We start from the raw sequence: 24,807 nt of genomic DNA on the forward strand, positions 1-24,807 counted from the left end.
GTACTATCAGAGGGCCTGTAAAAAAATTTGCACTGATCCACTTTAATATTTTCTCAGACTCAAGGATACTGCTTCGAGAATATAGAGGAAGGATTAACGCACACTGCTCTAAGTTTATCACTTTGCTTAAGTTGAACAAAAAAGTCCTTTTACGAGCAGAAAAAACAGGGAGAGGCGAGCAGCTAAACAGTAGGAAACCGAGCAACGTTAAGGTCCGAATAGCATAAAGTCGATTTGGACAAAAATCAGCTAAGGTAAACAGCTTTGTACCTGGATTCAAGGGAGATTTAGGGCAGGGGAGAGGCTGAGAGAAATGAAGGAGCCAAGTCCGCCGAGCGCCGGGAGCAGAGAACGGAGAGATTTAGGGCAAGGAGCCGGAGGGAAAACGCGACAGCAAGAGGCGGAGGGAAAGAGAGACGGCAAGGAGGCGGCGAGAAAATGTTAGGGCAAGAGGCGAAGAGAAAACGTTAGGGCAAGGCAAGAGGCGGAGAGAAAATTCGAGCCGAGCATGGAGAGAAAAAAAACAAAGTGGAAAGTCTTTGATGTGTCACTTTCCACGCAAGAAGCCACGTCATTCAAGATTCAAATTCGAGAGGTAAATTCGAGCAACGTATCATTTCTCTTAAAAAATATATTAATACACTAAGCCTAGTAAAGAAATTTATTTTACTTCTCTTAGATTAGTAGAGGATGATTCGATTGCAACCAATATAGAGGAGCATTTTGTAAATACTCATTCTACAACTTCAAAGACTAAATCTAATCGTCATATAGTTGGCAAAAAAAAGTTGATGACAAAAACTAATAATGATTATACACAATAATCCTTGCTTTAAAAGGAATATAATAATGAAGCAAACAGGATATCTAACTTACAAATCTTTGGCAACGGAGCTTCAACCCTGAGTCACCATGGCATCTCAAGTGTCTACCCCTTTTTAACATGAGATGGATTATGTGGAAATCAAACTGAGTATACATCAAGTGCTCGCACCATATTAGCATCAAACTACATGTCGATTTCAAGTACCAGGTACACATTCCTCAAAACAACTAAACTATGTAAACTTATCCTCTGCGTCTGCCAATGCAGTATCGCCTTCTTCAAGATTACTGAATTCAAGGTAATGTGTGGGTCTGTGATCCTCATGGTAGTAGTCTCTTGGTATCCCCAACTTCACTCCGTATCGCATGCTCACGGTATGCTTTACTCCCATGAAGTTGTAATTCCATGGACCATTGTCTGGAACCTGAGATTTCCAAATAACCAGGGTGATTCAAGTATTCAGATTTATGAAAGATCTCCAAAATGAATCATAATTTTAGGATATGGCAGGGAGAGAGATTCATTACCATATAGAATCCTAGGAAACGGTCACTCAGAAGCATTTGCACTTTCTCATAGTGTGTAGGTAGATAACCATGGGGGTTGCTTCCAGTGTCCTTATTGACACGTCCCCATTCGTACCCCGATTGTGTGAGCTTATATGCAGTCAAGGAGCAGGAACCTGGAGTGAAGCTACAGGTCAAAATAATACATTTGTCACCATCCCACTGCTTATTGTTCTCTAGTACCCGAGCATGAGATGTCAGATCCTGAAGGAAAAGGTATGTATAAGGAGCATGAAACCAACATATTTCATCGAGAGACAGAAGTAGCAATATTGACCTGTGGGGATAGCTGAGGAAGCTCATTAGGTTGTGTGTGCATCCATCCCAATGGTTCTAAGTCGTTCAAAAAATCGTGCTCGGGTAGAGCTGATGGTAAGTGGACCTGCTGATGTGTTCCCCATTGCGGTGCCATGACTATGCAGCGGATCTCCTTCACTTGTGGGTTATCTTGAGGGCTCAGCCCATAAAGGTAACCAGCAATCTGAGTTCTCAAATCTGCTATGCAGATGAACTTCTTCAATATGTTCTTAGGCATAATGTAAGTATATCCAGTCTCCTGCTCAATGAAAAACCAATTAAATTCCTGAATAATAAATCTGTAGCCAGCAATGATAAAATATTGTAATGCCTATTTAATACCTTGATATCATCCGAGTTCACATAAATGTGGTTAACACGAAGATAAAGATTTGTAGCTGAAATGGCCCTGACTCGCCAATCGGTTTTGGAACCAAATGCTTGCTGCTCATATGGACTAGTTGTGGTAACTATAAGCTCATCGCCGTGAACATTTGTCGTCCTTGTTGTAACTGCTGTCAATTGGCTAGCTTCTTTAGCCTACATTAACAAAAGGGAAGGTTAGAATAACATGGAAAAAGTGTCGCAGCCGGTTGGACCAAATGCAAACCTGTTTCTCAATTTCAGCAATCTGTTGCCTCTGCTGTGAGGGTGGTGCTATCTCTGCACCCAATATTATGTCTCGTATTTCAGACTGTGTTAACGCGGATGTATTGACATTGTTCTTTTTTGCATAATCAGAAAGTATGAGATCTCTAAGTGCAACTTCAACCTGAAACCAGTTTCGAGGTTAGTAAAAGCTAAAATTATTGGGGAATAGAAATAATAGGTACTAGAAAATAACTGCAGATTCTACCTTCATCCACTGATCATCAGTCAGCGAAGGCCATATATGGTGTGGTTCAGTGACAATGGTCTTGTCAGGCTTCAAGAGCATCTTTGCTTTCTCATTGTTAACATGCAGTGCCCGCAATATCAATATAAGCCGGGAGAAAGCAGTGTAGGATGAAATACTTTTCAACCAATCGTCATAGATATTAAAAAGAACCATCTGAGGTTCAGTAGCCTTCAAAATCAGATCACCGAACTTCTCAATCTTTAAGCAAGCCTGAAAAGGCAACTGGAGTTCACTACCCTTGATTACAATATTGGGGAAGTCAAGCAAATGGACTTCTAAAGGATCCAACATTCCTTTACGAGTGACAACAATTTGCTTCGGCTGCTCTTCAACTGGCAAAGACCGCACGAGAGCTGCTACTTCTTCTGCAGTCTTCCACTTGGCCAGTTGTCCAAGACGCTTTTGCCCAGCCCAAACACTTGTATGGATGACCTGCATGAGACAAGCTGTTTAATCCTGCCGGCTCGCAAGAGTCTCAAGCTACCTTAAACAAGTAGAAAAAAAGAATATACCTTTAGAAATAGTTGTCCTGTCCTTGGATTGAAGATGAAGATAGCACCATTAATGGGCTTAGTGGTGAGATTTCCCTCGAAAGTTTTATGTATTGTTACTCTATACACATTAGTATCATCAACAAACCATATGATTTGGTTGCTGAAAATCTCTCCATAATTTTGCGATGAGAGATATGGTTCAGTAGGCTCAGATGAATATAGCTGCAAACCTTTCCTTATTCGTTCCCTCAGCACATATAAAGCTGGATTTGACTGCATTAATGACAAAAATAAGAAAATTGAAAGTCAACAAATATGGAGGATTATTTCTCAGAATTATACCTTCATGATCTTGTTCATCGCTTGAGCTAGCAAAGGCTTTGACCCAGGGAACCAATTGCCAAAGGCCGAGTGCAAATTGTATGCCAAATCCAGTCCAATCATAACTCCTGTAAAAACATAGCATTAGTTAACAGGTTCTTTGTGACTATGAAATTCTAAATGGAGCCAATACAAAATATACCAGTGGGTGATGGATATATGGACATATTGTCTGTTGTATAGTCCATAAACTTAGCCCTAGTATAACGCTCTATATCATGGGAATCATAGTCCCCCCAACGAAGTTGCACGTCAATCCAGTATTTGTTGCTTGCTTTTTGGTCAAATACGTCCTTAGATTCAGCAACAAGGCTTGGTTTGGACATTGGCCATCGATGTGCAGCAAAGAGGAGAACGTCAGCACAAGAGCTGTTCATCTTGTAACTTTTCCTTGGATGTATAGTCTCTTTCTGCACAGTCTCAATTTCTAATGCATCCAACTCTTGATCCAAAACTTGGCAAAGATCCATAACAACACTCTCATGGATCTTCTGCCAAAGGTGAGCACGGAATATCTGAATCAAAGATATCTTCAAGGTAGGAATTTTCCCATGCATAAATATTCCTGTCAGATCAAGTTGGACCTGGAAGCCGACGTATACATTGGCACGATTGATGGTGGGTGACCACCACAAAGTAAACCTACGATTTGGAATTTGATTCAGACCTGACCGCTGTGCATTGGTTAACTTCTTATACTTCATAGACTCCTCGAATCCAGATGCCTTCTCCCAGAAGAGACCTTCCCAGGTCGGGAAACTGAAACAGAACCAAAATCAGTCTTAAGATACAGAGATACAGATATAACATAATCTTTGCATACATGTCAATTTCTTTACTTACTATGTCCCTTTAAATAAAGTGTGTTCCAGGATTCCTTCCACTCCTCCAAGTGCTTGGATAACATCAGTACGATAGTTGTTCAAGTTCCAAAGCTTGCCATCATGCCTCTGGTGGGTCCACCAAAATGGATTCTGCTTCAAAACTTGATATTGCTTGAAATCAGTACGAACCCTCCATCCTTTATCATATGCTAATGTGTGGCGGTCTTTCTGGAACAAGGTGTTGATTCGAGGTATGCCTCTATCCCAAGAATCCTAAAATAATAAATACTTATTGTCAGACCTTCAAATTAATACTATATTAGCAAATAGGAATAATAGCTGAAGTACATAATCAACAATGATCTTGGGCAGAAAACTATTGTTTATTTATGTTCCACCCTGAACCCAAGAATAGACAAAGATAAGGCCCGTGGTGAAGGAGAATTGGACAGATAGAGAATGAACTGTATCACATATATCTGAACTGGATGAGATCCATGGCAAACACAGACTTAGAAAACTCCCCCAAGCGAAACAACATGCCGAGTACATTTTTCTCTTTAGACAATGTTACTAAACCAGCCAATCATGTGCTATAGTCAAAGCATCTGTGATTAGAGAAAGTCTCAAAAGTGTATTTGCTTGTGATGGCAAATTTTGACAAACAGACAGTTAAGGATGACTATAAAATTGTACCAAATGAAGCAATTTCAAACTCCTCATTACCCTGAAAATTCTACTAAGCGTTGCACATACACTGCTAGTTTTTTATGTAAAACCAGTAGGCCACTAAAGGCTCAGAGAACGGATAACAAGAACATATTAATATTTTTCACAACCTTTTCACCACATGATAATATATCAAGTTAACAACATTTAAATCATGTTTAAGTGGCATTATCAAGTTCATTCACTGATAGAAGATTTAGGCACTATATTTGGGGTATATAACAAGAATCAACTAATTCAAAGCAATTAAATGTCTCCATCTGTCTCACAGCTAAATGATGTTCAAGAAAAAAAGGCTTTCTAAAAGATTCCAAGCATACACCATTTCTCCAATTTCAACAATCATGAAAAATACCTCTAGATCCTCAAGCGTCAATCTTCTATTTTGTGACTGTGCTTCTTGCCTCTTCAATGCATATTCAGCCCAAACACGCTGTGAATCAATGAACTCACTCTCCCAAGGCTGAGTAATTGAAAGATAACCAGCAGAATTAGAATTAGCAAGGGTATATTCTAAAACTATAAATTAATGACACAACAGTGTTGGTTTAAGAACCTGTATATAGCGGTAAAGATTGGGGATAAGCTGATCTTCCTCATGACTCATACCACTCCTAAAATGTGTCACTCCAACATCAGTTTGTTGGCTATACCTTAGGTCACTCTGTGGGATCAATATGTGTCCCATGGAAAGCATCCCAAGGCCTCCAATTTCCTTTGGTGTGTAAAAGATAACAGGAGGAAATCTGTGGAATGCAAGTAATTAAACTCAACCATACAATAGAAAATATATCATATTGGGACACAAAATTGGACATAGTGATTACCTGCTAGGCATCTTTGAGTTCAATCCAATTTTAATACGAGTCTGTATCTTGTTTTCACATTTGACCAGCAAATCCAACAACTCCTGTGTATGCACAGTGGCTTCTCGGAAATATGTCATAAGACCTATCAAAAGAATGAAACAACTAAATAGTATAATCTAATTGCCAAATAAGTAAAGCAAAAAAGGCAATAGTTTAGCATACCAATAAGAGCAGTATTCCATTTGTTAACAATCTTGGTAAAAGTTGTTGAACCTGATGACATAAGAATCTGCCTCACACGATTCTCAAATACCTTCATGTGTTCATCATCAACACGCAAGAAGGCTATTGCTGTTCTTTCCTTGGTTTGTTCATTTTGTAAATTCCAAACACCATCTTTGGTGTTACTAAAAGCTTCTTGAGTCATTCTTACTTTAGGCAATATTCGAATCTCAAATCCACACCTGGAGAACATTATGAATGACAAATGAAAAGGACGAAGTATTGTTAAAAACTTAGCTACTACAAAGGAGAATTACTAAACTGAAGGGAGTCTCAACTAAAAGTTTGGTAGTTAAAAAATGGATCATCAAATTTGAAAAATAAATAAATAAAGCTTATTAGAAAGGAACATTCAGATTAAACAACAGAAGAGGACTTTAAAAGCGAAAACTAGGTACATAATATTTTGTAATATTTTGAGAATAAAAAAGAACACCCAAAAAATTTAAAAAAAAAAATCATCAACATCCCTTGCATTAGTAGAAACATGCAAATACTTCATGTGAACATAATAAATTCATGTGCATTTGGATGCGACTTCAAAAAAAGAAAGCAAAAAAGAACACTTTAAAGAAAAACAAATTTAAAAATGTTAAGCACAATTGCCAACCAATTGAGACTCTACATGGTATATCTGAAAGATGCTTGATAAGACAGTTGTAGAAAAAACACGCTAGAAAATTTGGGCCCAGCAACACCCATATGTAGAGATCAATTGATCAAAGTATAGTACCATACAATAGAAAGAAATTCATGGTATGAGTCATAAAGTATAACAAGTAAAGAGAAGAAACAAACATTCTTACATGCTGAAAAGGAGATTGGGATTGTCCTTGCTATAAACAGACACGAAGCTATTTTCCCATTCCAACGTTGTAATGCTTCTCGGAAGCCGATTTTTCATATCCCAAAAAACACTTCGCCCAAGATTGACTGCAATTCACAAATAAAATGATGAAATGAATTCATTGAGGGGGAAATGTAAATATAACAGAGCGTCAAACAGAAAAAGAAGCAAAAGATATGAACAAAATGATGAAGATGGGCAAAGGGGATCTACCATCATGTTTCATCAACCTCATCCGTGCATCTCTAGGCCAACATTTCTTGTTATTATATCCAACCATGTTTTCGTTGTTTGGATCTGGATGCTCAGTTAGATACCGCTGAATTAGGTCTCGTGCCTCCTCATGTGTGAATCGGAATAGTATGTGCACTTTGTCAATGTAACGGGAATATAACCGAATAGGATGTCTAGTCTCTATTCTGGTGTCTGCATATGTAATGAATTCATTGGGCATCTGAGGAGGACCAGCAATTTCACTGGCTCGGGTTAAACCGAGGAGCAATAGATCAAGCACAAGCCCATAATACTGCACAACAAAGGAAGCAAATTGCAGGCCTCGAATAAGACCATATGAGTTGGTGTGGCTCATATCCTTGTATGATAACACAACATTGTTTTTGGCAGTGACATAATCAGCAATATTGTGGTCAAGAACCAAGCGCAAAAGCCTGTAAAGAATGAACAGGATCAAACATAATACAATTAACATATGAAGTAAAACTCTGAAAGCATGGTCAGATAAAAAACATGAGAAAAAAAAAATGTTACCTATTAAGCATAGTCAAATCAATTTTCTCAAAAAACTTCTCAAACTTTGTTTGCATCATCACCACACACTGACCATCACTTGTGTCCCATATGCCTTGTAAGTTATTAATACCTTGGCACCATTTGTATACTAGAAGTGGTGGTGGTTCTGAATCTGCAGGCTTGACCCAGTTAGGGAATAGGTGTCTTTTGTCTCCTTCATACCACAAATATTGATCAAGGTATGCATCTGTGATTTTTTCAAGAGGTTCAATCTCATAAACTGGAATCAGATAACTGTATAAATCCATGAACTCAATTCCAACCTGTGAATATTGCAAAATGAGCAGCAATCTCAGAAATGGGGAAAAAGGAATAATAATATTGAAATTGATGGGTTTACCTCCTTGAATGCACGCTGAGTGAGCAAGTGACGTTTAATTCTTGATAAGGCTTCATGGGGATTGTCATATGCTTGCTCAATAAGACCCAATTCTTCCCTTTGAGATTGATTCAATCTAACTGCAACACTATAAGATTCCTTCAACCTCTCTAGTGCAAGGATAAGGAGTTTGGTGTCGTGTTTGTAGGACAATGGTGGAAATGGAATAGGAGAAAACTTCCTTGATTCCAACCAATGAACTGTGGTAGTATAGATGGCCACAGCCTCTTCTGGGGTGACATATGGTCCATCTTTCAGGTAGTTGTGTTGTCGCTCCTGGAATAACAAGGATATGGTTTGTCAAACAGGTGTTGAGATTATACCAATAAGAATCAGAAAATAAATATAATTAATTATATTTGTTGTATTTATTTTATTTCAGTTAGGTGTCTGATGATGCAAGATGGACTCAAAAAAAGGGGAAAATGGACAAATTGTGACAGACAATCATCACGTGACTGTGAATTGGCAAGCATAAGATATACTGATCGCTTCTTCAACTGAAAGTGTAACAAACTCTATTTCATTTACCTGCTCAGCTTTTAGCCATAACCGAGTCAATCTTCCTAGGTTCTTCCTACAAACTGTCTTATCAACAGTTGCACCCCTTCTAATACGCTCACGATTGTAGTGAGCAACATTTGTCCACCAATCTGCCTTGGATTTTACATATCGGAGAATCATATTCTCAATTGGTACTGGGAGACCTGGAACCTGAAATTGACTAACATATAAGGCAAACAAAGCAAAAGCAACTGAACAAGAATAATGACAATTAGAAAAAGGTACTGTCATACTGTTAGAAATAGCATACCTTCCATGGGATATTGGCTTTCCAACAACGCCATGCTTCACTCAGATGTTGTAAGATAGTCCTTGCCTTGTTATGCTTAATGCCCTCTGCAGGATACAAATGCAAGTTCATGGCTACCAAACCAATCAACAGAGGATGCACAATATGGAGAACAAAATAATGTAGTGTGTGGTAGGCACAAACCCAGATACAAAACGTAAAGTTTATGGGCTTACCAGGCATTGCATCGAGAATATCATGCATCACAGCAGCTCTTAGTTCCAAATCAAAGTGGCTTTCAACTCGTTGTTTTGTAACAGTCTTTGCGACCCCCTTTGAATGGCGGCCTTCAAATTGGCGAGCTAATAAATTACCCAACCATCTTTCCAGCAATGGTACAATACCTCGAAGAAAAAACAACCATACCCTCCACATGGGAGCCCAAAATCCACAACCAGGTCCCTTCCCAACAGGACCAGTATTAAAACGGTAGTAGATTAAGTGCTTCAGATCTTTACACATTCTGATCTGCCTCATTAAACGGTACTTATAACGGTACATGCCAGTCAGCTGACCAACATGAGAAAAAATGTATTGCAATCCATCAGCTAATTGAAAAGCATCTACATTTCCCAGACGGAACTGGACATTAGCATCGACTACAAGCTTGGTCAAACGAAGAATTTCTCTGCACAGATGGAAGGCATTTCCAAACCGTGACTTCTTGCGCTCCTTTGTGGTGAGCGTTTTTACAGGTTTCAAATTAAAATTGTAATCAAGGTGAAGATAGTTGAGATTTTTCCGATGAATCAACAGATTAAGCATATTGTAACCTTGTTTACAAACTTGTAGACCTGCTTCTACCCAATCTAGTTCTGTTGTTTGGAAGAACTTAGTAGCCTGCAGAGATCGGAACAAATGTTTCTTCTTCTGTGCCTTGGGAGGTCGATGATGTAATTCATTCAAGACAAAACATTTTAGCAGCTTCTGATAACTGACGCGAACTTTAACTGGATAGGATGGAGGACTACAAAAATAAAAGTAACATTAGACATGAAACTAACAATTTCAAATCCTAATCAATACAACCATAATAGACAATATATTCAGTAACATATCAATTTACCAATGCTCCTTGAACCACTCTGACACAAGAGGTACATCTTCAGCCCGTCTTGTGCGACCAGATCTGGTATTAAATGGGCGTGGTGCAAATAGCAATGAGATACCAGCTGCAGTTGTATCAGTATATAATTGTGTTTCAAGCAGAAGAGGTTCAACTCCTTCGGGAAGGTAAAATTCTTCTTCATCCTCTTCTTGTACTTTCCTCTCCCGACGATCAACCTTGTTGACTGAAGATATTGGGTTAATTAAGGGATCAAAGTAAAATGCAGGCAAATCAGGATCCTCAGCTTTTATGTACATTATCATAGGAGTGTGATACACGCTAAGCTTGACTTTCCTTGGCCTATTGTTGTACAGATGTGGAAATGCAATCCTGTATTCTGTTCTAAGTGGCTGGCGAATGATTAGCTTATTGATGTCATTAAATTCATTCCAATCTTCATCACCTTTCTCCATGTCCCTGTACAATGGCTCAAACTTGGGGCCTCCTGCAGTCAACAAAGCTATTAGTATCAACTATGAGAGGTAAATGATGAGAAACTTACAGATAAGTAAATAACCATTCATAATTAAACAACTGATTTTTATAACAGCTAACTTCAACAGTAAACTGATAGTGTGGGATCTCATCAAGGACCAAATTGATTTTTCAAAAGATGCAAAAAAGGATAATATAATAATCAAGCCCTTTTCACAACAAATCAAAGAGACACATACCAGGTATGCACATGTTCAGTGCTTTAGCAGTAAAGAATGACTCCATATCGAACAAGTAAAAGTAATTGTGATCGATCAGATCAGAAAGTAGTTGTCCCGCAAGCCGATTCAGATTTGCCATTATTGGAAGTGACAGATGCCACCTTCTGTAACTAGGACCATTTATGAGCTTTGTTTTTACAAGAGGTTTATGGTCATAGAACCATGTATGCACAGCAGCATCTTCTTCCTCATCTAATTCTAATTGAATCGCTTCTAAGGGTTCTACATCCAACAAATTGTCTGCATAATCTAATGGAGGCTCCTCGTCATCAAAAGGAGGAAACCTCATTCTTTTAAAATGCCGGCGATCTCTTTTCTCCCTTCTCATCATGATCCACATTGTACCCCACTATAAAGGTAAGAATAAACAAATCACGATATTATAACTGGCAAAAACTTTTAAATGAAAGAATACACTAGCAGTCTGGTAGGGAATAAATTATGAAGAATTAACGGGCCTAACTAAGCTTTTGAACAGAATCTGACAGCAATTACTTGTTTTTTTTGTCTATTCTAATATGTATAGGAATTTGGGCATTGCTAGACATGTATGATAAGCTCCAAAACTAAACTAAGGTAGTAAACCCTGTCAAGTCAGAAAATTTTTGAAGAAATATCTTGCTATTTAAAACTGAAAAGCACATACCTGTGCTAAGTATATAGGTTCAACCACCCAAGGTATCTCATTCACAAATGTGATTGCACCAGTTATGTGATATAAAATTTTCACATTGCGAACCTAAAACCACAAAAAAAATATTGTTCAGTTGAGGTGCTGCAGAATATACCTAAACTTCAAAACATGAAACATGTCATACGATGAAGTACCTGTTCCCATGGCATAGGCATGTTCTCAAGTAATTTATAAACTGCATGAGGTACAAACTTCAAAGCTCCAAGGTATACACGCTTGTCATGGCGATATTTCTTCGATGACATGTCTCCATGATCTCTGTGTATAAAAAAGGGAGGAAGTTCATTGACTTGAAAACAGATTCATTTGGAAGCTTACTTTAGTAATGTCAGGGATCAAAAAAAATACACAAACTTAGTCTCAAAAGAACATGACTAATTGAAATTGGACTTTCCAATGTACTATGACAAAAGATCTGGACGTGTGAGCCGATAACTCACTGATGCAGTCCACAAACAAAATTTGAATTATTTCAAATACCACATTTATGTGCTGAAAGGGAAGGAATTCGAACTTCAGTAACCAATCCAACCATAGAAAAGAAGTGAAAGAAAAAAATTATGTGAACCTTCTCAGTCACAGTTTACAAGTTGAAAACCAAACAGCTTTATAGGTGCACATATATATGTGGAAGAGGGAATGATTAAAATGGGTATATTGATGAACATGTCTGAATTTATTTAAAAACAAAAACAAAAAGACATGCACAAGTTCTCCAAGCATGCTTAGAAGGAATAATAGCAATCAAGAACTAACTAATAAATAGCTATGGAAAATTATCTGAGTTCCAAAAGGATAGCAGAAACCTATTTGTTGACAGTCGCAAAACAAAATAATTTTTACAAGAGTTCTACACCTTCATAGGCGGAGTTCGAAACAACAAAATGATCCCAGAAAAGCGGATAACCTGATGATCTTCCTGACGTGCTCGGGAGGCATATCCTCCTTCTGGGTCTCAACAAACCCGAACTTCCTCTTGTCGCCATACCGCTTGGAGTTGAGCTGATGCCACTTCCTGGCCTTCTCCACCAGCTGCGCCTCCAGCTCCGCTGGAGAAGGCGGTATGCTGAAGGACGGCTGCACCGCCGGGGGCGGGGGCTGGGGAGGGGGGATCCCAGCCCCGGGCACCGTTCCTGGCGGCGCCATGGGGGGCTGTGACGAAGACGACGACGGAGGGCCGCCGCTCCACATCGCTGCCTCTGTTACCGCACCAAATCGACAACGAAACGGGAGAGATCGACTCTTCCCTCTCCGCTAGGGTTTGGACGTTGGCGTAGGGTTCTGGACGAGCGCAAGCGAGCAGCGAGGGGATAGCAGCGAGCGGGGATAATATCGCCAATTCACCGACTCGAGTGAGTCGCCTACACTATCATGAATTTCACCGGGACTCGGACTCGGACTCAACCGAGAGGGCACGGTTCCGTAGCAGTGTTGTCACCTCAGCTTCTTTTAATTATTTGCGTGTCCAATAATTAGTTCTTATCTTTATAAATTAAAATGTCAAATTCTACGGTAAAGTACATGTATATTTAATTTCATTTTTCATTTACAAAATCTTATATTTTACTTTATCCATTCAAAAATGTATTACTCTTAATTTATATTACGATAATTTATCAAAACCAACACGTAACTTTTTAAATTGAATAAAAGATACATCACACTTTGATAATTATCAAAGGATGCATTAATAAAGGACATATCCTTTAGATCGCATTTTACGATTTAAAAGATGGATTACTTCATTTATTGATTCATTTGAATGGACCTCATATGTTAAACAGGTAGAATTCATTCAAAGGGATCAATCATCCCTTGTGATCCATCATCTGGACCGCAAAATGAGGTCTAAAGGATCCCATCTGGCATTAATATATCTAATCTAAAGGATCCCAGATGATATTCCGATAGAGGTATGGAAGTGTTTAGGGAAACAAGGTATTGAATGGCTTACAAAATTATTTAACATAATATTGAAAACGAAAAGAATGCTTGATCAATTGAGGATAAGTACTCTAGTTCCCTTATATAAGAACAAGGGAGACATACAAAATTGTGCAAACTATAGGGGTATTAAACTAATGAGTCATACTATGAAACTTTGGGAAAAAGTAATAGAAAAAAGATTAAGGAAGGAAACCACAGTGACAGAAAATCAATTTGGGTTCATGTCTGGAAGGTCGACAATAGAAGCTATACATCTCCTTAGACAATTAATTGAAAAATATCGGGAGTAAAAATAAGATCTACACATGGTATTCATTGACTTAGAAAAAACTTATGATAGAGTCTCAGGATAAATTATATGAAGAATTTTAGAAAAGAGAGGTGTTAGCGTAACATATATTGAACTAATTAAGGATATGTATAAGGATGTAACGACCAGAGTAAAGACTTCAGGCGGAGTAACTGAAGCATTTCCAATAAAGATAGGGTTGTATCAAGAATCAGCCTTAAGTCCCTATCTTTTTACACTAATTATGGACAAACTCACTGCGCACATTCAAGACACAGTACCGTGGTGCATGTTGTTTGCAGATGATATTATTTTGGTAGATGAGACACGTGAAGGAGTAAATGCTAAGCTAGAATCTTGGAGGGAAACACTAGAAGGGAAAGGTTTTAAGCTTAGTAGATTAAAAACAGAATATATGGAATTTAAGTTTAGCAATATTAGAAGTAATGAAACAATTGTTAAGATAGGAGATGACGAGTTGCCGGGAACCGAGAGATTTAAATATTTAGGATCATTTTTACAAAATGATGGAGGGATTGAGAGAGACGTCTTCCATAGAATACAAGCAGGATGGGTGAAATGGAGGGGAGCGTCGGATGTTTTATGTGATCGTAAAGTACCTCTTAAACTTAAAGGTAAGTTCTATAAAACCGCTGTTAGACCTACTATGTTATATGGAGCTGAATGTTGGGCTATGACTCGAGCACATGAGCATAAGATGAGAGTTGCAGAGATGAGGATGTTAAGGTGGATGTGTGGACATACGAAGATGGACAAAATAAGGAATGAGAGCATTAGAGAGAAAGTCGGAGTTGCATCTATTGAGGACAAACTCCGAGAGACACGTTTAAGATGGTGCGGATTTGTACTTAGACGACCAATAAATGCTCCAGTTAGGCGATGTGAAACTATGATAAGCATGTATATCAAATGAGGAAGAGGAAGACCAAAAAAGACTTGGTTAGCAACAATAAAACAAGATAAAATTTATTTAAATATAGATGATGATATAATAGGAGATAGAGTTTAATGACGTAAAAGGATTCATACAGCCGACCCCACCTAGTGGGAAAAGGCTTGGTTGTTGTTGTTGTTGTTACAACCCCTCTCTCTCTCTTCACTCGTGGAAAATAATCAAATTTTATTCTTCTTTTTTTCACCTATCGAATTTTATTCAATACGAATTAAATTTTTTTAAAACCTCTCGACCACCATTAGTAAAGCCGAAAATCACAATGGAGAATATATTTGGATTCCTTATACTTTTAGAAATCCACAAGACCTGAAATGATTACAATCTGAGATTTCTAGGTCAATAAATAGGTTTCGATCAAAATCCACTAATCGACCTAGAGACCTCAGATTGTAACCATTTAAGTCCTGTAAATTTCTAAAATTAAAAGAGTCCAAATATATTCTTCATTACTATTTTTGACTTTCCTTGGGGTGGTCAGAGATTTTGAAAAATATATATATATATATATTTTTCCTTTCTGTTGGGCTTGATATATCCCCATATCAGGCCCACGTTGGGTCTGATATGGGGAGATATTAATCCTACATTGGGCACGATATGGGGAGATATCAAGCTCAATATAGGCCCGAGGAAAAAAATTTTTAAAAAAAAAAGCCTTCGGACTCCTTGCAATTTTAAAAATTTACAAAACATAAAATTGTTATAATCTGAAATTTTTAGGTCGATCAGTGGATTTTAACTGAAACTCACTGATCAACTTAGAGATATCATATTGCAACCATTTCAAGTCCTATAGATTTCTAAAATTACAAAGAGTCAAAATATACTCTTCATTGTTATTTTCGACTTTCGTAGGGGTGGTCCAGAGGATTTAAATATATATATATATATATATATTCTCATGCCTCTTATGGGAGATCAGACCCCATTAGGCCTGATATTGGGAGATATCAGGTCCAATAACAAAAAAAGGAAAAAAAAAATATTTACTTTTTTCAAAACCTTTAGTCCAGCACTAGGAAAGTTGAAGATATTTTAGTTTTTTCAAAACCTCTGGTCCATCACTAAAAAAAGTCGAAAATATTTTAGATTATAACTATTTCAGGTTCTATTGATTTCTAAAATTGCAAAGAGTCTAAATATGCTCTTTATTGCTATTTTTGACATTCCTAGCGGTGATTCAAAAGTTTTACAAAAAATATTTTTTTCCTTGTTTTAAAAAAAAAATTTCTCAAACTTGTTATGGGAGATCAGACCCACATTGGGTTAGATATGGGAGATATCATGCCCAATAGAAAGGAAAAAAAAACAATAGAGAATTTTTTAGCCAACATAGCTGCATACTTGGTAGGATGAAGCATGATGAACACTGTCCCAAAGTAAGTTGAGAATGCTGCCTGAGGATCCTTGACGCCTTCCTTGGGCTAGCCACCTAATTTTTATTTTTAATAGCAATGAGCATACTCGAACATATTGATTAAACAACAACCAAAGAGTAGCAAAGCAATGGACTATATACCAGAGCACTGCAACCATCGATGAAGTGGTACATTATTTATCATTAGGGATGGCAATGGGATAGGACGGGGATGGATTTGTCGTCCTCATTCTCGCTCCCGAATTTTATCCCCATCCTCATCCCCGCTCTCATCCTCACTTTTTCGGGTTCAAGGAATCCCCAAATCCAAACTATCTCCATCCTCGGCCCATTCCCGCTTTCATCCCCAAATTCATTTAATATTATTATTTTTTTACTATTAATATTAATGTTAATACCAGTATTAATAATAATTTCATTATCAATATTTTAAATATTTTTAATATTAATATTATTATTGATGCGGTGATAAGGAGGGGCCCCATCCCGCAGAGGATAGCGACCATAGTGAAGATCAAAGTCAAGGCGGTCAACGCGCAGATAACACCGGTCGATCGAGCGAGCATGCCCCGACCGAGGAGAAGATCCCGGTCTGATCTCGCCTTCGACACGGGGAGTTGTCAAACGACCGATGCTCAAATAACTGGCTTGGCATTGGCGAGGTTGAACTTTGACCGAGAGGCTACCCCGCTCGGCCTGACAGCGGGTCTCGACAATGGCAGAGCAGAACTTCAGCCGAGCAGCTACCCTGCTCGGACCGGTATCAAGTCTCGGCATTGGAAGAGCGGAACTTTGAGTGGTCGAGACGCACGAACAGCGGAGTTACGGCCGAGCGGAAGAGATACGGGGGCAGCGAAATTCCGGTCGAGCGACCATCCCGCTCGGCCCTGCAGTACACTACCTTTGATATCCCTCGACATCCTTTTGAGAGTTGGTGCCGCCGACACCAGGTATAGACAACCAGAATATCTTACGGCGGAAGCTTCCACCCAATATACTTCAGAGATATGCTCGGCCTGTTAAGGTACTGTGTCAGGGACACTTTACTGACAAGTCTTTTCAGGGAAACCTTGGGAAGCGTGCTTACCTTGGGGAGCGTGCACACGCGCTATAGGAGCTCTATATAAAGAGGGTCCAAGCATCGGTGGAGATACGCAATACGCGAGACACTGTGCTCTCTACTGTTCATGCTTATTTGCTCCACCTTCTACTTCATCGCCGGTGACTGACTTGAGCGTCGTAGGGCCAACGTCGGGGATCCCTTCCCTGGCTCAGCACTGACGTAATTTGTATTGCAGGTTTAAGCGGAGTCAACAGACGGTCAGCAGGAGCGCCACATCCCCAGCTTTCCATCTCAGCGACTTTCGGGCAGGATCAATTATCAATATTATTATTAATATTTTTAATAATAATAATAATAATAATATTATTATTATTATTTTCGGGGTGGGTTCGGGGATGGGGACAATATCACCATACCCGCCCCGAACCCGCCCCATCCCCGACAAAAATTCTCAAACCTATCCCCATCCCTGAATAAATCGGGGATCTCCATCCCCATTTCAGATTTTCTCCGTGGGGCCCTAAACCCACGGGGAAAATTGTTATCCCTATTTATCATGCTTCATCCTTGGTTGAAAAAATTCTCTATTTTTTTTTCTTATGGGAGATCAGACCCACATTGGACTTGATATCTCCTCATATCAGGCCCAACGTGGGTTTGATCTCCCATAAGAGGCACAAGAAAAAAAAAATTAAAAAAAAAGGTAAAATAGATTTTTTTTTTCAAAACCTCTAGATCACCCTTAAAAAAGCCAAAAATATAAGTATATTTGGATTCCTTACAATTTTAGGAATCCATACGATTTGAAATGGTTGAAATATGAGCTCTCTTGATCGATCAGTGGATTTTGGTCATAATCCACTAATCAACTTAGAGACCTCAGAATGCAACTATTTCAGGTCATGTAGATTTCTAAAATTACAAGAGTCTAAATATGCTTTCCATTACTATTTTTGACTTTCCTAAGGGTGGCCCAAAAGTTTTGAAAAAAAAATAATTTTTTTCTTTTTTTCCTTTCTATTGGCCCTAATATGGGGAGATATCAGGCTCAACATGGGACTGATCTCCCATAACAGGTATGAGGAAAAAATTATAAAAAAATATTTTTTTTCAAAACCTTTGTATCACCTCTAGGAAAGTCAAAAATAGTAATGGAGAGATCCTTGCAATTTTATAAATCTATAGGACCTAAAATGGTTGCAATATGAAGTCTAGGTCGATTAATGGATTTTGACAAAAATTTACTGATCGACCTAGAGATCTCAGATTACAACCATTTCAGATCCCATGAATTTCTAAAATTATAAGGAGTCCAAATATATTCTCCATTGTTATTTTTGCTATACTAATGGTGGTCTAGAGGTTTTAAAAAAAATAATTCGTATTAAATAAAATTCAATAGGTGAGAAAAAAGAAGAAAGAAACTTGATTGGTTTTGACAAGTGGAGAGAAAGGGAGAGAGAGGTTGCATGCAAATAAAATTGTCAGGAGGGTAAAATAGTAAGATTCAATATATTAGTGTACCCTTTGGTAATTACTAAAATGTGATACACTTTTTGATCAATTCACAAAGTTAGGTGCTTCTTCTAGTAAATTGTCGTTTATATTATCAAATTTAAATATGAAGTTGTGGACATATTAAGGAGACTTGGAGAAGTACATTAATTTTAACTTGCAATGATTCAGAGTTTCTTTATGTAAATCAGAGCTAGAGAATTTCGAATCATTTCAAATTAAAATTAATATATTTTTCAAAGTCTTCTTAATGGGTTCATGCCTCTAAATCTAATTCGATAGTATAAATTGAGAATAATTAATTTTAAACTTGTGAATGTTTAAAAATTTTTATCACAAACTTATTACAAAGTATAGATAATAATACTAATTAATTAACACCGCCAAGGATTCCTTTAATTTCCCTTCTGAAAAATATAAAACTTTTGAATTTTTAAATAGTATGGATCCATTAGTTTATTTTGTCCAAAATTTATTTATAAATCTAAAGAATATTTAAAACTAAAATTAATATACCACTACAAATCTCCTTAATATATTTATGCTTCCATATTTGAATTTGATATTATAAATTTAAAAGAGTAAATTTTTAAACGGATAAAGATTTGGGAAAATTTATCACAAGTTTATTATAAAGTTTAAGATAATGATACTCATTAACTGATACTATCAATGAATCCCTAAGACTCCCCCGTTAAAAAAAAAATAGTGTTATATTAATGCTCTCATACTTAAATTAAATAGCATAAATTGTGAGTGATAAATTTTTAAATTTATAAATGTTTGATAAAATTTGTGAGAAACTCACCAGAGTACTTAAACATGATGATGCTCACTAATTAATATTATTAATGAGTTTTAATACTTTTTAAAAAAATTAAACTTTTAAATTTTCAAATGATTTAGATTCATCACTCAATTTCATTTAAAAATGACTAATAAATCTAGAAAATTCTGAATCATTTTAAATTAAAATTAATATATTTATGTAAATTTTTTTAATATATATCATATCTAAATTTAATGGTATAAACTGAGCAGTACTAAACTTTCGAACTGATTGGGAAAATTTTAAAGCCGTAATACACGTAAACTCACATAATTATTTCTTAAAAGAAATAAAGAGGTATAACAGAATATGATACGTGTTTTTTTGAATTACGAAAACATTTAAATAGGTAAAACTGAAATTTTCTCATACGGTTAAGTAAAATGAGTAAAATGCCTTAAAATTTATTAGAAAGTTCGAGAATATAAATAATACTATTTTCATTAATTATTCTCCGTGATATCCTTGGATAATTCCCTTCCAACTCAATATGTTTATCCCATGTGACCTGACTCTAGCGCAATTATGTGTGGATTACACGACTCGTAATTTATAAGATTCGATAACCCATTAGGGGTTGGGATAATTAACTTCTATAAATACCAAAATCCGAAGAAATCACTTATGAAATTATCCCTAATCTTCTATTTTTTTTAGTTATTTTTGTTTTTTTTTTTCATAACATCCACGATGATTTAAGTATTGGATGAATCTATTTGGGATGATGTCTCTAATGTGTATTTGATCATGTTATACGAGGAAATTTTGTTAGTTTTCTTAACTAGTACTAGTTATCAATCTTTTGATTTGATTAATTTTAAGGAGGCCATCAAAATAAATCTAGAAGACAATAATGAGTGATCTAACATCTCAGGTGTGTCATTCCACCGGAAGAAAATGTCTCACTATAATTTGGAATCGAACCGTGTGTGTCTAGGAGACTGTATGAGCGTCATACCGCTGTATCATAGTCCGGGTTAAGGCAAGGAAACTTCGTTAGCGTGGCAAAAGATGATGTGCTCACCTTAGGCGCCCTCCACGTCTGTCGCAAGGCACTTAGAAGGAAAGTAAATCTTGGTGATTGAACAACTCTCTTTAGGTGAGAGAGATTTTATTTCCTAGAAGATTTCCCTCGAGGATTCAACTCTTATTTTCATATGGTAGTCTAGCATCCGAATATCAATTGAATTACCCGGAGTACAAAGGAAATTTTGTTAGTTATAACAAAAGATAATTATGTTCACGTCAGATTTTCCCTCCCAATTAATTTTCATATTATATGAAAAGAAGTAAATTATGTAGTTAACTTATAACCTACTATCAAGTGGCCAAGTGGTGGAAGAAAACTATGTTAGTGATCTCTAGTGCAGTGATAGATTTTCGTTGCATTACTCCAAGTAGGGGAAAACACTCTTCCATGCTCCAAATCAACTTCATTACAAAAAGAAACAACTTTCATCTCAAGTTCAAAATAATGATCCTTGAAGTAATTCAAGTGCGGAAAAAAAAAACAACTGAAAACAAAAAGTATGAGCTCCATCGACATCGCAGGAGTAGCCTACACACCATACTAAATTTCATGGCATCGCCGGCCCCTTATCCTTGAAGAACCCTCCTTTAGCCGCAGAACCTTAGAACGCAAGTATATACTTCAGTTCAAAACTATCGATAAGTAAACTCCATTACAGATGACGAGACAGATGAACCACCAAAGGATACAGATAAAGGTAAAGCCAGCGATGAGAATTAATACACTTGTTTCTTGGATCATGTTCGAAGCATTAATTCCTGTCCCTTTGTTCCTCTTCAGTCCCGTGTTTAATTAGACTTAAGGAACTACTTAATTCTTTCGTAATCTGCGTTTCTCATGGATCAAAACAACGCGATTGGAGATGCAGAAGGGTGTAGCAGCTCTGAATCTGGATGGACCGAGTATATTTCTTCTCCCATGAACGATCGTCACAGCGAAGAAGATGGCTACGGCGAGGAAGAAGAAGAAGATGATGATGATGATGATGGCGGAGACTCTGTGGCTTCTGATGCTTCTACCGGAGAGTTACTGCACCAGAGTCGGCATCCCTGTCGTAGCGGAGTCGATGAGGATGGACAAGGCGGCGATGACAGCGATCGTACTCGAGATGGTGAAATGGAGGTCTCTGCAAGGAAAGAAGAAGATGCTTGTTCCTCTGCTCATCTCGATGACCAATCGAAAGTAAAGAGGGATTCGGATATCAATTCGAGTTGAAGTTTGAGTATGTAGCTCGGGTAGTTCGTTCTCCCTGAAGAATCGAAGATTACGGATTTTTGTTTGATTAAATAAGTTCGGAATCAGAAGAGTTTTCCCTCAGAAGGTTGATAGTAGTGACGAATCAAGAACAGAGCAAGTGTCTTAATTTGCGCCTTGATTGTAACAATTAAGAATCAAATTATGAACTATAAGATCTAATTATCTGGTCTTGCGCTGCTTCTGGAAGTTCTTGCGGGAGAGGACCATGCCCCGGACGCCGTCGGGGTCGGCGGCGAAGCCGAGGAGCCGGTAGAACCCCACCACGCGCGGCTCGGCGTAGAGGGCGATGTTGGAGACGCCCGTGGCGCGGAGGTCGGCGACGAGTCGCTCCATCACGGCCTTCCCCAGCCCGGTCCCCTGCAGCGACGGGTCCACCACCACGTCCCACACCACCGCGTTGAACACCCCGTCCCCCGTCGCCCGTGCGAACGCCACCGGCTTGCCCCCGCCCAGCTCCTCTATCCACACCACCGCCTCGCCCGCGTGCCCCAGCGCGCGCCGGAGCCGCTCAGGGTCACGCCGCGGGAACCCCACCCGCGCGAACACCTCGTTCAGCGCCGCCACGTCCAGCCCCCCGGGGCTGCGCCGGACCCGGAAGCCCCGGGACTCGAGCTCGCCGTCCGATACCGTGAAGGAGCTGGAGGCGGCGAGGCAGAGGGGTTTGGTCGGGAAGGAGGTACGGTGACGGAGGGGGAGGGGGATTGGGGACGACCAAGGGCTGCGGAGAGGAAGGAGGAGGCCGTGGGATTGCATGGCCGAGGTCGCTCGGCGGAGGATATGTTTCTGGACTCTCAATAGAAGCAACACATAAACTTTAAAGGGGCAAAGTGATATTTTTCACATTTCCGTTTTTTTTTTAAAATCCATTTTATCATTGCCAAAATTTCTAAATGTTACCGTGATAGCATAAGAGAAATGATACGCTTAGTGAAAAAAACTCACGAAATCCTCTATGAATGAGTCATCCATCCTACGTGGAAAAATAACAAAACGACACGAAAGCTTACTCACAAACGACACTAACCCTCCTTCGCTCTTTCCATGCAGATCTCTTTCCTCTTGCATGTGTCGTCGCCCTGGTTTCTTAGGGTTTACCCAACCTGTCGATATGACGCATGAAACCCTCCTTCGCTCTTCCCATGAAGATCTCTTTCCTCTTTCCCATGTCGTCACCCTGGTTTCCTAGGGTTTACCCAACCTACCGCTACAATGCACGAAACCCTCCTTCGCTCTTCCCGTGAAGATCTCTTTCCTCTTTCCCGTGTCACCGCCCTGGTTTCCTAGGGTTTACCCAACTTACCACTACGACGTGACCATCCATTTCCGAGTGGGTTCAAGATTTGCAAGTGTTGATCTCCTCCTTGGAAGGATGTAAGTGATCCCAAAGACTCCTTTCGTCTTCTCTGTCTCGCCCCTGGATTTATGCTGTGTTTTACATATTTTTAGCGGATTTATGTTGTGTTTTGTAGATTTTTTATTCGAGATTTTGTTATTCATAAGACTATAGTCTGATTTATGTTATTGTTTATTTATTTGTAATTCTTGCATCATATTAAGATATGTAGTTTATCATTTATCTTCTTTGTACTCTGTATCACATTGTCTGTCCTGCGTCACAAAACTGATTGTCCTACATCACTTTACCAATTGATTTATCATTTACTAATAACTATTCTATTTGAATTTAGGTTGTAAAATTTGTATGGAGCAAGAACTATTAATTGAGGGTGATTTCAAAGTGTTGGGTGATTCATCAAGTTCAAACGGAGTTAATACTTCACAAATTGGGATGTGTTTTTCAGTTGAAGAAGAAGTTCATGATTTTTACAAATCCTATGCCCAAAGTCTTGGTTTTGATATTTCAAAGTTGGGTTCCAAAAAAGGAGATGATGGTCAGTTGAAGTATTTTTCGTTCGGATGCTCTAAAAATGGCAAGATTGCTCCTAGAGTGAAAAATTCTTTTTATCCTAGACCTTATAGCAAAACGGATTACAATGCAAGGATTAATATTAAAATTCAGAATAATGGATTATGTGTCATTACTAGTATTCAACTTGAATACAATCATGCATTAAGTCCAAGGAAGTCAAGACATTTTAGATGTAATAAAGTGTTAAATCCCAAACTAAGAGGAAATTAGAGTTGAATGATCAAGTGGGAATAACTTTGAGTAAGAGTTTTCATTCATTTGTTGTTGAAGTTGATGGCTATGAAAATTTGTCGTTTGACGAGAGAAAGTGTAGAAATTATTGGCTAAAACACGAAGATTAAGGCTTGGGAATGGTGATGCAGAAGCCTTGAATAATTACTTTTGTTGTATGTAAAGTAGAAATTCAAATTTCTTTATGTGATTGTCGTAGATGAAGATTCTTGCATAAGAAATATATTTTGGGCTGATGCAAGATCTAGGGCTGCATGTGATTCTTTTTCTGATATCATTACATTTGATACTACACATATTACAAATAGTCATGATATGTCATTTGCTCCGTTTGTTGGAGTAAATCATTATGGTGTATCCATATTACTTGGTTGTGGTTTGATATCTAAAGAAGATTCTGAAACTTTTATTTGGTTATTTAAATCATGGTTGACATGTGTTAGGATCCTGGATGGCTAGAGGGGGGTGAATAGCCTCTTCAAAAGCTAAAACTCAAAGATAAAACTCACACGAGTGGTTAGCGCAGCGGAAAACAAGTTAAGAACAGAATAAGAATAAGAGAAGAACCAAAGCAAACCACAGTGACTCAAGTGTTTACGAGGTTCGGGGATAACTTGCCCCTACTCCTCGGTGTCCGTAAGGTGGACAAGCCGATCTTCGGTAGATCAACCCCGGTGAACACCCGGCTATGAACTTTCTCCTTCTCGGTGGAGTGACCTCTCAACAAAATCTCAACAGGTATGTAGAATATAGCACAAGACTTACTGAGCTTGGTGACTTAGGAGAATGAAAATTAAGCTTACAGTCACGCGAAGGTCAGTGAAACAGAGAGCAAGTCGAGACAGCCGC

The 24,807-nt window shown here is 38.3% G+C and overlaps 3 protein-coding genes across 3 annotated transcripts; 1 reads left to right on the forward strand and 2 right to left on the reverse strand.

Annotated features, from left to right (window-relative positions):
- Nucleotides 1-811: 811 nt before the first annotated feature.
- On the reverse strand, nt 812-12,831 carry LOC121970904 (pre-mRNA-processing-splicing factor 8A). Its single transcript, XM_042521903.1, has 26 exons — nt 12,421-12,831; nt 11,648-11,771; nt 11,466-11,558; nt 10,778-11,168; nt 10,062-10,548; nt 9,172-9,962; nt 8,957-9,042; nt 8,674-8,856; nt 8,104-8,418; nt 7,722-8,026; nt 7,167-7,621; nt 6,913-7,039; nt 6,047-6,288; nt 5,843-5,966; nt 5,572-5,761; nt 5,371-5,478; nt 4,306-4,559; nt 3,605-4,221; nt 3,424-3,530; nt 3,100-3,354; nt 2,546-3,019; nt 2,300-2,461; nt 2,032-2,229; nt 1,670-1,948; nt 1,354-1,596; nt 812-1,250 (listed from the first exon to the last, which is right to left on the reverse strand). Exons 1-26 carry the CDS (start codon nt 12,702-12,704, stop codon nt 1,059-1,061), a joined length of 7,086 nt encoding a protein of 2,361 aa, XP_042377837.1. The 5' UTR covers nt 12,705-12,831; the 3' UTR covers nt 812-1,058.
- An 8,546-nt stretch (nt 12,832-21,377) lies between these two features.
- LOC121972733 (protein SUPPRESSOR OF PHYTOCHROME B 5-like) lies at nt 21,378-21,755 on the forward strand. Its single transcript, XM_042524375.1, has one exon. It carries the CDS (start codon nt 21,378-21,380, stop codon nt 21,753-21,755), a length of 378 nt encoding a protein of 125 aa, XP_042380309.1.
- An 80-nt stretch (nt 21,756-21,835) lies between these two features.
- Nucleotides 21,836-22,596, reverse strand: LOC121973620 (serotonin N-acetyltransferase 2, chloroplastic-like). Its single transcript, XM_042525013.1, has one exon. The coding sequence runs from the start codon at nt 22,548-22,550 to the stop codon at nt 21,957-21,959; it is 594 nt and encodes a 197-aa protein (XP_042380947.1). The 5' UTR covers nt 22,551-22,596; the 3' UTR covers nt 21,836-21,956.
- Between the last annotated feature and the right edge of the window lie 2,211 nt (nt 22,597-24,807).

The sequence above is a fragment of the Zingiber officinale genome, chromosome 4A, assembly GCF_018446385.1.
Source record: "Zingiber officinale cultivar Zhangliang chromosome 4A, Zo_v1.1, whole genome shotgun sequence".
Taxonomy (NCBI): Eukaryota; Viridiplantae; Streptophyta; class Magnoliopsida; order Zingiberales; family Zingiberaceae; genus Zingiber; species Zingiber officinale.